Below are 15,960 nucleotides of genomic sequence, written 5' to 3' on the forward strand. Positions count from 1 at the left end.
GCTGGCTCCGTCTGCTCCCAGCAACCTTTAGTTATTCGGTTTTAACGTTGGCTGTCAATCATTTGGCTCCAATCGGAATTTATCGGATCGAAAAAAAACTCGCCTTGCCTGCAGCGAGGACTCCCCGCCCACACCTGGGGGGGCAGAACTCCCACATCAAATAAAGAAAACCCTCACAGCCTTTCGTCTCCTCCGTCTTCGCATCCTGGTCTTTATTTTCTCTGATATAACTCGTTTAAAAGGCAGAGAAGATGAAACGCTCGTTAAATATCAAAACAAAAGGCTTAAAAGACGCGTTAAGAAAGGTAACAGTCCCAAATACCAGATAGCAAATCCACCTTTAAACTATCTCGTGCAATGCATTGTGGGCTATGTTTGCAGATCTAGTGAGCATCGATGCACACTGGTGTTTCGCAGAGACTTCTGGGAAATTTCAAGGACCACATTCAGCATCACAAGCATCTGGACGTCAGCATGCAGATGCTGTGGGGGAACTGTGGGGAAAAAGGGTTTTATGTCTGAAAAAGTGGGCAAAAACTCTTCCATTTATTTTTTTTTTTTATCTGAGGCTGTTTAAAATCCTTCAGGGGACTTTGAAACGTTCTCTCACATGATTGGTTCAGCAGCTGAACTGGATGAAGATGTGATGAAGAGGTGATGGGGCGTGAAATGCGGCACCAATGACGCAGGAGCTCGATGAGACGCTCTGCTGACACGATGGCGGCGTGAATGCGGACGCGCGCATCTGTTCATTTAGTGAAAGCGGGATAAATTTAGTCCCAACAGCTGTGACATGAAAGGTTTGGGGGTTGATAGAAACAGTTAGATGCTAAATTATGGGTTAAACCATCGCTGCATAAACAGCTCACTATAGAAAAGAAGATCATTTCTTTTCCATAACAGGGAAAAATAGATAAAAACCCAGAGTGTACATACATAGATGCATTCAATTTAAAAAAAAATTTTGTCTTTCATTCAAATTCTTTCAAGAACTCCAAACCGGATGAATCTCATCTGTTCATGAAAACTAGAAGATGAGCTTCAATGAAAAGTTGAAAAGCCAGACTGTGTCCGTGTCACAGACACCATCCTTTAAGTATGTCGGTCATGAATTCCCATGTCTGTTTGGTTTTTCACAAACATTTCAGAGCAAAACGTTGGGAAAGGATTACTTTTTTTTGTCAGGTATTTGATAAAGGTTCTTAGTTTGGAGGTTTCCCTCCATGTAGATCCAGGTGAAGCTGCAGAGGCAGGCAGGGACCGTCACTAAAGTGCAGATAAACGCAGCAGTTTCTCAGTGACTCACCATAGATAATCCCCAAAAAACCCACAAGGACTTATTATTGTTCAAACAAACTCCACAGAAATCCCTATTATCATGTCTCTTAGAAGGAACCGGTGTGTTCGAGTGATGTCAGTTGTAGACACGACCTTTATCTCTTCCTCTCCTTAGGACTACAACTGTTGTAGTCCTAAAAAAATGACAACGGAAAAAAAAACATGTAAAAAAAAATTAAACTTGAAAAACAGGAAACTAGCATGGAAAAGTTAGATAAATAAAATATTATCAAAGAACATTTAAAAAAAATAATCAAAAAACAGACCACAACGCTGACCACGCCCACAAATAGAGTGTTTAGCGGGTCACCGGAGGAGCGCACAACTGCAGCTCATCTTCTGGTTTTCATGAGCAGATGAGGTTAGAGCCCAGCCTGTTTGGAGTTCTTTGCTTTAGTAGTTGTTCAAGAAATTAGACAAAAGATCGTATTTGTGACGTAGAAAGTATGCTGGGCGGGGTCACAAGCTCCCTGCTCCGCCCCTTTCCGATGCATCGACTGTCAGACAAACAGATCCGTGAAGGTCTTTGTTTTCCTGGTCTGAGCTGGAATCTGGATGTAAACTGTACGACTGCATAGCTCTGACATTCGTCACCATTATTGTAGTGCCATTGGTAATGTTAGGCGGTAAGCTAGCAGGAAAATGTGTAAACAGAGATCTCTCAGCAACAGGGAGGGGGAAAAGGAGGCGGGGTTGCTCCTCGCCAGCAGTCCCGCCCAGAACTCAGAGGGGAATTTCTGACAAACTCCTGGCGCTCTGCAGAAACTATGTCCCAGAAAACCCAGATTTCTTGGATTTGGGCTAAAAAGAACAATAGCGTAATTAAAAGACCACAGGGAACATTATGGAAATAGATCCAAAGACGATTGGCGCGGCGCAAAGCAGCAGCAGTAGGCCAGTTCGCGGCAGGGATACATCTCCTGTTCTTTTGTCATCACGGTTTCTGACATTCTAGCGCTCTGATCCTTAGTACAGATGTAACCGGGATAAATCATAGCACTAAATCTGTTCTAGTGTTGCCATACATGAGAGATCTCTAACAAACTGCTGCATTTCACTCCAAGTCATAGCTCCTCCTTCCTTCTCCTTCTTTCGACCCCCCCTATATATTCCAAAGGCTACTGTTCACCCCCCCCCCCCCTTCTGTAGGATCTCCTATTAAAGAGGTGGGGGCCATCATCCGAAAATAATGTTGTTGATCCAGTCCCACATATTTTGGGGATTCATTGTTAACAGATCGGCGTCTGATGTGACATCACACTGTGAAAAAACAGAGACAGTTCTTGGTGAAACCGACCCGATATTTGATGGACAGTGGAAAGGTTCTGGCTGGAACGCGACTCTTTCAGATGATCATTTTGCAAACTTCTTTGGCTCCTGGAGCAGCACGAGCTCCTCCTTCTGACCACACGCCAGCTTTCCCACAGAAGACAGGGACACTTTCACTTGGACAGGATTTTATTAAATAAATTTTTCGTCTTTAAATTACAGAAAGAGTCAAACTCAGAAAAAGATCAATAAATTAGCTTGTAGCACTTTTAACAACCGAGTTGATCCACCGAAACACAGGTTCAATAAGGACAAAACATCTCGAAGGATCAGTTCACCCAAACACAATCAAAACTACAGAGAAAACTGTTTCACTGTGGCTCAAATCAAGAACCTGAATCCAGCCTGAACATAAAACTTCTAGATTTCATCACCTTTGGGGCCACAAAAAAACAGAATAAATCTAGACAATTAACAGGAGCAGGTTTGGAGGACATGTGGAGATGAGGTTGTCCTTCATCAATGACTGATCCTCTGTTAATGAGAGCAAAACATCATCTGCAAAGAGCGAGACTTAAGCCAAAGTGGAAACGCCTTTCTAGAGGTCAGTCTATGTTCCATTCCCATATGTGCAGTTTCTCAGGAGGATAAAGAACCTAATTTGAAATCCATCCATTTGTTTCTGCTCATCCAGGACCGGGTGGCGGGGGGCAGCTGTCTAAGCAAAGATTCCCAGACTTTCACCCCATCTCTAAGGAAGCGCCCAGCCACCCTAAGGACGAAGCTCATTTCAGCCGCTTGTATTCAGGACCTCGTTCTTTGGTGAGTCATAGGTGAGTATCGGAACGAAGATCGACCGGTAAATTGACAGCTTTGCTTTCTGGCTCAGCTCTATCTCTTCACCACAATGGACCAGTACAGCGACCGCATAAGTACGGATACTGCTCCGATCCACCTGCCAATCTCACGTTCCGGTCTTCCCTCACTCGTGAACAGGACCCCAAGACACAAACTACCTTTCTCCGGTCAAGAACCATGGCCTCAGATTTAGCCGCAAACCGCCCCAATGCACGCTGGAGGTCCTGGCTCGATGAAGCCAACAGGACAATATCATCTACAAAGAGCAGAGAGCAAATCCTGTGGCCCCCAGACCAGACCCCCTCCGGCCCCTGACTGCGCCTAGAAATTTTGTCCATAAAAATTACAAACCGAATCAGTCCAACATGCACCTGGAACAGGTCCGACTTACTGCCAGTTATGTGAACCAAGCTCCTGATCTGGTCATACAGCGACCGGAGAGCCCTCAGTAAGGCTCCTCAGACCCAGTACTCCCAGGACACCTTCTACAGGACACCACCGGGACGCCATTGAACGCCACCTCCAAATCCATAAAACATCCATGGACTGGAGGAGCGAAGTCCAAACCCTGGATCTGAGGTCAGACTAGCGGAAGGACTCTCCTTTAAAACTGATTCTTTCAAAAAGAATGCATCATTTTTAGGGAGATGAATGCTCTGTAATGTGGTAACTGACCTTCCAGTTTCTAACCCCCCCCCAATCCGGATCAAACTCCCGTCCAGAACAAGGCTGGGCTTGAATGTGAGGAAGGAGCAGAAATCTGCGTGTACTTTAGTGCAGCTTCATGCTAAACAAACTAATAACAATGGAAAATGACAGACAGACATAAATAAGAGTCTTATAAAGTTCAACTGTAAAGTGCATCGTTGGAAACAGGAAGTGTGCATGCAGCACCAGGAAACCAGATGACAACCAAGGAAACACAGAGAAAATTGTACAAAAATGTCACTTTGAGTCTTTTTTATCATACATACTAATTCAATTCTGCTTTACTTTTCTAAAATAAAGTCAATTCTGAGCATTTGTATTTGTCAGGGGGCGTTCCCGTCTAAACTCAAAGTGGTCGATGTGGGAGCCGCTCGCCGTGCGCTCGCTCCGCCGGACGTCTCAATGGAGGCGGAGTCCCGGAGCTCCGGCCGAACCCTGAGAAGATCTGAGGAGTTTTCTGGAACAGACGACAAACACAGGAGGAGCTGCTGATGCACCGATGCTCGCCATCTGAGCGCGCTGACGGGGGGGTGTGTGTGTGGGGGGGGGGGTATGGTGTCTCCGAGCAACGGAGGGAAAACAACAGCATACAGATGTCTGCAGGATTTCTCCTCTCAGGCTTCAGCAGAAAAAATTCTCAAAAGTTAAATGATATCTTTAATATTAAGTTCTAAATTAAAAGATGCTGGACGTGAAAAGAAAATCCTAAAGTGCAAATGTAAAAATACAGAAGGCAGAAACAGCTGACGATGCAGTAAAAACCCTAAAAGGCCTTTAGGAATCATCCACTACTGGAAAAAAAACAACTAGAAACTCCTTTAAGTGTGAGAAAAATGGGAAAAGAAAAACGAAACCTAAAGATAAAACAATGTCAATGAGGCTAAACTAAATAAATATAAGAATTAACAATCTAAAAGCATCTAAAAAATAATATATTAAAAGCAAAAACAACAAAACTGTTTTCTGCTATTCCATAAACTTAAAAAAAAAACTTTAAAAGAGCTACTAACTGTTAAAGTAGCTTAAAAAACCCGGAATGAAAAAGTGCAGAATAGATGCAAATACGCTAAAATTATCCATATTGTTAAAAAACGCTAAACTTCATCGATTCAATTAGATAAAAAGCAGCAAAACAAACGTTTGTTATGCTAAAAGCTAAAAAGTAACGCAAACAGTTCAAACAAACAACTGATAAATAATTAATGATGGAACAACAACAAAATGACAGAAAAATGCTACAAACCCTTAAAACAAAAATGGATCAAATTCTGTAAACGTTTGTGTGAAATTTGAAGAAGAAAAGCATTAAGTATTTCATAAGGCCTTACCAAAATAAAAGCATCATCGCTCGTAAAATTACACATGGTGTTGAAATATAAAAACGGTTTCAGATCAAGTAGAAAGCAGACGACAGAGCAGAATTATCCTGGAAGAAGAGAAATGGCATCAAAAATGAAAGATTTCTGCCTAAAGTCAGTCTGTGGCTCGGACACACAGATCTTATTTTTGATGTTTGGAGAATTTATGAAGCGTTTTCCTCAAGAAAAGTATTCTGGTCATCTCATCTCCAGTTACAAGCAGCGTTTTTCTAAAAATCAGGAGAGCTGATGCCTCTCCGGTCTTCAGAAACCATCAATCAGGACTGGGATCCGAGAAAAGCCAGAATCCTTTCATCCCAAACTCCTGCTGCCCCCCAGTGGTCCTGAGAGGAACTGCAGCCCGCTTTCCCTTCACAGCATGAACTTTGCCGCTGAATTCAGAGAAAAGTGAGTCTCTAAGCACACTTGTGTCCTAAAACTAGTTCAAAAATGTCACCAAAACAGGTCACTGCAGCAAAAGACAGAAGAATTTCTTTGACCAAACCCAACAGGACCAGCAGGCTTTAGCGCTGTCCAAACGTTTCTCAATTCTTTTAACCATTTTGGAATTACATTTAAAATAAAATTACTTTTTATTTCTTGTTTTACAGCAAACACATCTAAATGTTTTCCCCCGAATCCGGGTCAATTGGTCCCGTTTTCACCCCGTTCATTCCCGGTTAGCTTGTGGTAGTTAGCATGTCTCATCTGGTCGTGTCTGTTCATGATGAACGTGAAAATGGAATTTGGTTAACCTCAATGAAGAACCATACAAGCAGTTTTTATTAAGCGCTGACGTTAATGATTTTATGAAAGGAGCCAGCGGAAATTTGAACACGGGCCGGACTTTGGACATGCCCGGTTTAGCGGCTAAAACAACAGTTGATTTTTATCAGAAGCAGAAACGTCTCCAGAAGGTTCCAGATCACTGGCACTAACCTCTGCTTTCCGTGTCATCTTCTGCGTTTCCTGTTTGCAGCTGTTAGCGTTTTATTCTGAAAGAGACACACACAAAAAACACACACAAACGCACACGTTAGTGAACTGAAAACAAACAATCTTTTTGTTCAGTTAACAAAAAGATTCAGGACTGGAAAGTTTCTGTTTCCTGTACTGATTGATTCAAAAACACGAGAACAGAAAATATTTAAGATCTGAAGCAGAAGAAAAATATTATTTTAATGTTTATGAGGAAAAAACGGTTAAAAAAATGAAAACTATATAATCCCGTTAGAGAAGGTAGCACAATTTAACGTTAGTTTATGGTGTGAGGGGCTGTAAGCTAGCAGGACAGAGTGTAAACAGAGAGCTCTCAGCAGTGGGGAGGGTCCACCCACCACTCAGAGGGGAATTTCGGACGAACTCTACCTTGTGTCCCGGACATCGCATGGAGAAGTTCTCCTCGTTGAGGAAGCAGCCTGAGAAGCAGAAAGCAGACGGTGAGCTCCTGCTGCACGCCGGCGGTGACTGCGGGCGCCACCGGCGGTCACATGACCCCTACCTGACTGCAGGGCGCAGGGGTAATGGTAACTCCTGGAGCAGCCCTTTTGGAAACATCCCACCACTGCACCGGTTTTCTGACAGGCGGAACAAACCTGAGGAGGAGAACGCCATGAAGAATTAAGAATTTAACATTAAGAATTTCAAAATAAAATACTGGAAAACAAAAGGTTGGATCCTGAAGGTCATGAAGACAAAGTTCTCCAAATAAATCATAAAAAAAATGGATTTGACCGTTTTTGGTGTAATTTATCCAGAGAAACAAGAACCCCAGTGGGTTTTCAGGTGGGAGGGGCCTGATCCAGACCGTCCCCAGCTGAAGGGGGGAGTGGACCACCTGACTGATGGTCATGAGGTGTAAATGTGCAGAAATGGGAGATGTGTTTTTGTCGGGAGCGGTTCTTTGAGAACCGGGTCTCACCGTTTCCCGCGCCAGTCGGGCCGCCTCCTCCAACCCGTACAGCTTCCCTCTCACCAGGAAGACGCCGGCGCTCCAGATGCCGCAGTCCTCGTGGATCCAGCGCTCCTCCGGGGGCAGCGGCACGTCAGTGGGGGGGTGGGAAACTTCAGCGGCGGCGCCGTCCACACACCCGTCTTGGTGTTCCTCGCAGTCTTTGGCCGGGCCGGCGGGACAGTACGGCCCGTGAAGGTCCCCCAGGTTATTGGCGTTGGCGGTCTGCCCGCACAGGCAGCACAGCGGCGCCGCCTGGAACCCGCCGGCAGAACTGTGCCGACCCAGCTGGAAGCAGGACGAGCTGGGAAGGAAGCCGGACAAAGACGCGGCGGCCGGGAGCGGCGGCGCTCCTCTGCTGCTCCGGGGCTCCTCCTCCTCCTCGTAGTTGACCACCCTGCACCGCCGCGGCTCCATGTGGACGAAGGGGCAGAAGCTGGAGCTCCGGTGCTTCCTCTCCCCTTTTGTCTTTGCATATTTCAGCTGGATCTCAGGCTCTCCGAGGGGAAACGGCGCCGGCGGTCCGCTCAGCGAACGCCTTTTCCTCTTTTTCCTTGAAGGTGGTTTGGTCCTCTTACAGAAGTCGTGGTTCTGTGGAGGCGGGACCTTCTGTTTCAGCCTCTGCTCGTCTTTTTCTAGAAGGTTTCTTTGCTTAAGCGGCGCTTTTGGCGTTCTGTTTTTTGAGCGCGAGGCGTTTCCAGGGGGCCGCTGCTTCCTCTGAGGAGTCTCGGCGTCGGCCCGGTCGGACTCGTCTGAGCCGCAGACGGAACTTGGCGGAAGCTCCGGCGGGTCGGACTCCTCGGAGCTGGACAGCTTCAGCGCGTACTCCATCAGCTTGTCGGAGTCACAGCTCTCGTTGTAAATCCCCACGGCGACGTTCTTGACCCGCCTCTTCAGGCTGCGCCGCAGAACGGCGCCGCGGGTCGGCGGGCTTTCTGACGTGACTTTCCTCGTCCTGAGGCGATGGTGCACCCCCTCCTGAGGAGACCCCACCCCCCCGTTCTGAGTGTTCTGGCAGCTCTCGGGCGTCTCCCTGTTGCCGTTGGTGACAGAGACTTCGATGACGTCGCTGTCGTCGCTGGAGGCGTCGGCAGAATCGGCCCGGTTCGCGTAAGCGGCTCTGAAGTCCGACAGCAGGACCGTGGGCCTGGCGTGGCGAACGGGAATGTCGACGGAGCTGTCCGACGAGTCCTCCGAGTACGAGGTGTCGGCGCTGGGGGAGCTCATGTGCTGGGGGAGGAGGAAGCAGCCCCGCCCTTCGTCCAGCGAGGACGCGGCGGGCGACAGCGGCTCCACCATGTGCCGCACGCCGTCCTGGATGAAAGAGCCGCACAGCAGCCGCTCCTTCGGCGACGAAACCAGAAAGATGACGTCAGAGCCGCTGTCGCTCTCCTCCCCCCCGGTGCTTTCGGGGGCCGTGCCGCCGCTCCGGTCGGTTCCGTAGAAACCGGCGTGCCACAGGTCACCGCGAGCGCCGTCGTGGTAAAGATCCAGCCTCGGCGCCAACGTTGAGTTCATGTAGCCCCTTAAATCCTCGGGACTCTGCTCCATGTCCCTGCAGTGGACCGCCCCCCCCGGCTGAGTGGACAGCAGGCTGTAGGAGGACGAGGCTCTGGATCGGTAAGGGGGGGCGGAGTCTGCGGTGCAGCTCGGCGGACGTCTGTGGTACCACTCCGGCTTCTTCGCCAGGTCAACCGCTTCGGCGTGGCTGCGGCTCAGAGAGCTGAAGCTCTTAGACAGATCCATCGCCATGGCAGCTGGATCCTGAGGGGACACCTCCATCACTGCAGGAGTAAACAAACAAACAAACATCTGTATGAACAAACATCTGTATGAACAAACAAACATCTTTATAAACATACAAACATCTGCATACACAAACAAACATCTGCATAAACAAACAAACAAACATCTGCATAAACAAACAAAAACCATCTGTATAAACAAACAAACAAACATCTGCATAAACAAACAAAAACAAATAAACATCTGCATAAACAAATAAACATCTTTATAAACAAACAAACATCTGCATAAACAAACAAAAACAAACAAAAATCTACATAAACCAACAAAGACAAACATCTGCATAAAAATTCCAATAAACATCTGCATAAACAAACAAACATCCGCATAAACAAACATCTCTATACGTCCTTACTGACTAAAAGTTTTATGATAAGAATATGCATAAAACCTGGAATGAAAAATCTCGTTAATAAAAACTGTGAATTAAAAACGTCTTTTTATCTTAAAGGTTTTCTTCAGGAATTGTTTTATTCAGCTTTTCTTATTAAGTTGATTAAATATTAGACATGTCTCTAATTATTACTAAATTCATTTCTATCTTCTCAATGCTCCTCTATTAACCTCACAGTGATCCATTTATATTGAGGTCAATATATATTTTGTACAATATTGTTCATTATAAGGAACAAATGTAAAAAAAAATAGGATTTATAACCAATTACCTTCAGACAAATAAAAATGCCTTAAATACAACATATTAAAATGTAAAGTTGGGTTTTGGATCCTAAAGCAAAAAGTTTTAGTATCTTGAGTTTGAATTTTAATAAGTTGCAAAAGTCTTTTTGAGGATCAAGTCTCTGCTCTGTGGTCATTTGGTGATTTTTGACACGTCTGGAGTCTCAACAAACAAAAATGAGGAGTTGGGTTTTTCTGCAAAGATGATGAAGATGATGAAGATGACAGGTGGACAGGTGTGCTCTGGAAGAACCAAGATGCCCGTCAGATTAATTCCCAGCCTGTTGAACTCACCAAAACATTTAAAATCAGTTTTTTTTCTTTTTCTCTAAAATTATTTTTGATTCGTTTACATTTTAGCATTTGATTTGATTTTTCTTTACTCTGTTAACTTTAGATTGTATAAGAAATAATACTATTTACTAAGAATATTTGTATTAATATGCACATTTTAAATAAAGAATAATAAACTAGTTTTACTCAAAACAAAAATTTAATTTAAATCCGAACCACGTGGGTTTGAATATTAATCAAAAGCGGCGAGAAATATTTAAACGAGTTAATTTTAGATGATATTTAATTATATAGGTGTATGAACCAGTAGGTTGATTGATTATTGATCTCTTTTTTATTTTAATATTCGGCGTCAGAAGAATTTCAGGCCTGATCTGTCTGACGGAGCCTCCGGGCGGGACAGATGTCACGGCTGCTGCCCGCTTTTGGTCACCAAACGTCGGTCATCTCACCTCGCGGGTGTCGGCGGGTTGAGCGGCCCTCTCCGGAGCGTCGGAGGGGACCTGCAGGGGACGGCGTCCCCGGGAAGCAGCCCTGGTAGCGGCGTTAGCTCTCACGCCTCTCCGGGCTCGTCATCATCCGGACTGGATGTAAACAAAAGCAGCGGCCGCTCCGCTTCATGCTAGCCGGACGGTCCGCGGGTTTTAGCCGCTAAGCTGCCGCTCCGCCGCCGCCGCGATGACACTCGACATTCCGGCGGCGCGCAAACATTTTTTTTGGGCTACTACTGCTATTTTAAAGTTGTCATCATAAACCTTCTTTTTTTTTTTTTACTACACCGTCAAATACGAAAGAAAAACAGCGGTCATACCGGAAGAGAAGCTCACCCCTTCAAAATAAAACCACGGAGAAACTTCGCCATCCGATTCTTAAGAACTTTTTAAAACTTTATTTAAAACATTTATTTGACACACAATTTTCCCGCAAAAATTAAAAAAACGAAAGAGAAAAAAGAAGTTAAATAAAAAGCAGTTTTAATAAATAAATAAATGTACCCATTTATGAATAATAAATGTGAACAATAATTTCAGTATAAGTGGAAATATAAGCATTTACACACTTCTTTATCTATTATTTTGTATTTTCATAATCTTAACATTAGTACATTTATTTTGTTTGTCATTTATAAACGAGAACATTTATTTCCTATTTGTATTTGGCAGTTTTCATTCTCCATATTTCATGCCAGATTTTACGACACATTGTTGAAAAAGTCAGACTACCTGACCTGCTGTAGCAGATAAACAGCTGTTTCTATTCTGACAAAAACCGGGATATGCAGAACGCACTAAATATGTGTTAGCAAAACAATTAAACAATACGATAATGTTTAAGTTCTTCTTTTTGTTCAGCGCCTGGTGGATAAAGTCTCTTTGGCGTGAAGTTCTCTTGTGGTCGTTTTGATTAATATAACAAATGCTCTTCTAAATGCACACTGATGCCAGGCTCAGAGACAATAATGTTGACCAATCGTTGCTAAGAGGGGCGTGACGTCATTATTTGGGTTGGTTCAGGTTTGTTGAAGTGTGTGTGTGTGTGTGTGTGTGTGTGTGTGTGGGGGGGGGGGGGGGTCATTAAAGTGCAGGCAGCAATCTTTTGCACAACATTTAGAGCGCACGTTGATACGGAAGGGGTTCCCGGGGGGGCGACCAAGATGGCGGAGTGAGTAGACGCTCTTTACCGAGTTCTGCACAAAAAGTTTTTGAAATACGGTAAAACCCTGACTTTATTCTTTAAAACACCAACAAATCTCTTTATAAACAAGAATACATTGACCTCTAAGAAATAAGAAGCAGAATGCCGAATTCAAAAGGTGCAAAGAGAGGTTTAGATATATCAAAATCCAAGCTAGCATCTGGAGAGGCTGTCGAAGCTACCGCTACCTCAGGCAACATACTTGTGGACAACTGCCACAACTACGCCTCATCCCAGTCATCAGTGGCTCCAAATGTTGAAGATATGGATGACTTTCCATCCCTGCCTGCTACACCTCTCAAATCTCCAGCGTCAAAAAAAGTGATGTACGACTCCGGCAGCAACGATCCACCCACTTCAAACGAGATCATATCCCATCTTTCAGCATTGATAAACAGAAGATCGGACAGTCTGGAAATCATGGTGAAAGAGAATTCAAGTATGGTGAAAGAAAATGCTCTGAAGATTGAAGGCCTCAAAAAATCGATTGATTTTATGCATGCTGAAATGAAAGATGTAAAGGAAAAAGTGAATGACCTTGAAAGAAAAGTAAAAAGAGGCGAAGACCAACTGGATAACCACCAGCTGAGACTGTCTAATCTGGAAAGATACTCCAGAAGATGGAACCTCAAACTACACGGTGCCATGGAAACTGAGAAAGAAGACACACGAAGAAAGGTGATAGAAATTTGCCAATCGGTTTTACCTGAACAGAAACAGAAGCTACCTGACGTCATCGACACCGTGCATCGACTGGGACCCAGGAAGCAAGGCAACGCCAATCCGAGAGGCATCATCATACAGTTCACCCCACGTGTCTCCAGGGATGCTGTCTGGAAAGCAGCCAAAACATCTTCTTACCTGCGAGAGAATCACTTGAAATTCGCTGAAGATTTATCCCAGGAAGACAGAAGTCGTCGTGCCAAATTGTGGCCATTAATAGACAAAGCACGCAAGGAGGGGAAGTCGGCATACTTCGTTGGAGCCCGTGGCTTCATCAATGGAACAGAAGTGCTCCCTCCTTCATAGAAACGCTCATCCTACATTTAAAAGCTGACTGCTTCGGTGAGACTATTAACAGCATTTCTTAATTACAAATTGGTTGATGTTTACTGTCCATACATCATTTTCTGAATAGGGCCATAACCTTATTTTAAACCTTAATTTCTTAGAAGAAGAGAGAAAAAAAAAAAAAAAAAAAAGAGAAAGAAAAAATTATAGCCCTCTTCTTATTTTGGCTGCACTTTTTTTAAATTTTTTTTTTTTTTCTAAACCAAAACGGGTTGGATGTTATTCTATCTTTATTTAGTTAGTCAGGATTATTACTTTATTTTTGTAAGAATCGTGCAGTGCTCGGTCCCCTTCTCTTCTGTAAATCTATTCTTTCTTTGTTAGATCAGTTCATTAAACGTGTCTTTTTCACTCGTTTCTCTCAATGCCAGGGGACTAAGGCAAACATGCAAGCGCAAAGCTCTATTTTTATTTCTTAAACAATTTAAAACAAATTTCTGTTTTTTGCAAGAGAGTCATTCCACATCTACTGATGCAAATTTTTGGAAATCTCAATGGGGCAACGATATTTGGTTATCTCATGGTTCTGAACGTTCATCTGGTGTCACCACACTTAAGAACAACTTTTCTGGTTACATATTAGACTCTGATTGTGACACTCTTGGACACTACATCTGTATGGCAGTTAAAAATGATATTTACAATTTTATCATTGTTAATATATATGGTTACAACAATAAAAGTGACAACGACAAACTACTGGACTCCTTAGAAGAAAAAATAAGCTTATGGTTATCCAGATACCCAGACTCCATACTTTTTGTTGGGGGGGACTTTAATATTGCTATCAATAATACACTTGATAGATGGCCTCCAAGACGGGAAACTTCATATAGCACCAATCTCAAAAGATTTATGAATAAGTTCGATATTGTGGATGTTTGGAGAGAGAAATTTCCTTATGACAAACGTTTCACCTGGAGTAATAAAACCGGTTCCAAACAATCTCGCATTGATTTCTGGCTTGTTTCAAGCTGTATAAATAAAGATAACATCACTGTGAATATTTTGCCAACCCCTCTGACGGATCATAGAGCTATTTATATTAATATCCAAATTATTACTCCTGACAGTACTACTCTGAAATTCAATTACTGGAAGCTAAATAATTCTTTACTGAGGCATGAAGCAGTCAAAATTGAAATTACAAAATTGATTAATTTTTATTGGAACAAGGCTAATAAAGAAAAATCTTTTTGCACCAATTGGGAACTTTTCAAATTTGAAACTTGTAAATTCTTAAGAAAATATGGAATTCAAAATGCCAAATTAAGAAAAGCTGAAGAGGAAGAAGTGGTAAGCAAAATTATGTCTTATTATCAAAAAAGACCAGAAGAGGTTGAGGAGGAGGATAAATTAACTTTAATTGACCTTCAAAACAAATTAGACCAAATATATCAACACAAAGCTGAAGGTGCCTTTGTTAGATCCCGGAAAAAATGGCTGGAGGAGGGAGAGCAAAACTCTGCCTACTTCTTTAGACTGGAAAAAAACAGATCAACAAACAACTTTATTAACCGCTTAAGTATCAATGGCAATATTTCCAAGAATCCGATACATCTTTCAAAATTTTGTGCTAATTTCTATTCTAATCTATACAGCTCAAGATACAATGAGGACATTTCCTCCTTATTTTTTAACCATATTCAAAACCTCCGAACTATTGTCGAGGAGGACAGGAGTCAGTGCGACAGCCCTCTAACTCTGGAGGAAGTACTTAATTCCATTCTCGCGCTGAAGTCCAACAAATCTCCCGGCACAGATGGTTTATCTGCAGAATTTTACCAGGCATTCTCTAATAATTTAGCTCCGTTCCTACAACAAACTTTTCTAGAAAGTATAGAAAAAAATGCTCTCCCTCCGACACTTTCTCAAGGTCTAATAACTCTCATTCCAAAACCAAATAAAGACATACTCTTAATTGAAAACTGGAGACCCATCTGCTTGCTTAATTGTGATTATAAAATTATGGCTTTAATATTTGCTAATAGAATCAAAAAAGTTTTACAGTTAATCATCGATGAAACGCAGTCAGGTTTCATGAAAAATAGGCATATCTCTAATAATATCAGATTGGTCCTAGATCTACTTGATTACTCTGATTTGGTGCCTGATGACAGCTTTATTCTTTTCCTAGACTTTTATAAAGCATTCGACACAATCGAACACCAATTTATTTTCAACTCATTAAAATTATTCGGCTTTGGTGATTTTTTCTGTAATGCTGTTAGAACTTTATATTCGAATGGTAACAGCTCTATAAAAATGAGACATGGCTCCACCCCTAGATTTGACCTAAAACGAGGCATTCGCCAAGGTTGCCCAATCTCACCATATCTGTTTCTTCTCTGCACTCAAATCCTAACAAACCACATTTGTTCTAGTAATGTGCAGGGCATTACCATAGCTGGCAAAGAGCTTATCATTAGCCAATTGGCTGATGACACTACACTCTTTTTAAAAAACTCAAGCCAGATTCCTCTAATCTTAGACGTAATTAATATTTTTTCTCAAACTTCTGGTTTAACATTAAACTTAAACAAATGTGAATTACTAGCTATTAAAGACTGCTCAGTTGATGTTATCTGCTCGATCCCTGTTAAACAAGAAATTAAGTACTTGGGTATTCTAATTAATAAAAATCAAAAACAAAGATGTTCATCTAACTTTACTCCAATCATACAGAAAACCAAAAAGAAGCTTAATCAATGGCTACAAAGGGACTTATCCTTAAGAGGTAGAGTACTGCTAACCAAAGCAGAAGGAATCTCCCGTCTAACTTATGTTGCCATCTGCTTACACCTTGACAACAACATCTGTAAAGAAATTGATCGCACACTTCTTAATTTTATCTGGAAAAATCGAACACATTACATAAGAAAATCTGTCTTCATGAATGACTATGAAGCAGGTGGACTTAACTTTCTAGACTTT

At 42.8% G+C, this 15,960-nt stretch overlaps 1 protein-coding gene across 2 annotated transcripts; it reads right to left on the reverse strand.

The window, feature by feature from the left end:
* Positions 1-4,424: 4,424 nt before the first annotated feature.
* Positions 4,425-11,064, reverse strand: LOC105354506 (uncharacterized). Of its 2 annotated transcripts, XM_011477776.4 has the most exons (6): positions 10,713-11,064; positions 7,453-9,266; positions 7,033-7,126; positions 6,900-6,949; positions 6,471-6,526; positions 4,425-4,630 (listed from the first exon to the last, which is right to left on the reverse strand). In XM_011477776.4, the coding sequence occupies exons 2-5, from the start codon at positions 9,262-9,264 to the stop codon at positions 6,485-6,487; spliced, it is 1,998 nt and encodes a 665-aa protein (XP_011476078.1). In that variant the 5' UTR covers positions 9,265-9,266; positions 10,713-11,064; the 3' UTR covers positions 4,425-4,630; positions 6,471-6,484. The 2 variants fall into 2 exon arrangements, with proteins under 2 accessions (XP_011476078.1, XP_078807126.1); XM_078951000.1 differs by lacking the exon at positions 4,425-4,630 and having other exon boundaries at positions 6,311-6,526.
* Between the last annotated feature and the right edge of the window lie 4,896 nt (positions 11,065-15,960).

The sequence above is a fragment of the Oryzias latipes genome, chromosome 8 (genome assembly GCF_053564925.1).
Source record: "Oryzias latipes strain Hd-rR chromosome 8, Olatipes_Hd-rR_3.1".
Classification (NCBI taxonomy): domain Eukaryota; kingdom Metazoa; phylum Chordata; class Actinopteri; order Beloniformes; family Adrianichthyidae; genus Oryzias; species Oryzias latipes.

Bases quoted from the DNA above. Each gene is read 5' to 3' on its own strand.
- LOC105354506 (XM_011477776.4), bottom strand. From the start codon at position 9,264: ATGGAGGTGTCCCCTCAGGATCCAGCTGCCATGGCGATGGATCTGTCT. The intron at 6,950-7,032 runs GTAGGGGTCATG...TCTGCTTCTCAG, and splicing joins CCCCTGCGCCCTGCAGTCAG to GCTGCTTCCTCAACGAGGAG. The intron at 6,527-6,899 runs GTAGAGTTCGTC...TGTCTCTTTCAG, and splicing joins TGCGATGTCCGGGACACAAG to AATAAAACGCTAACAGCTGC.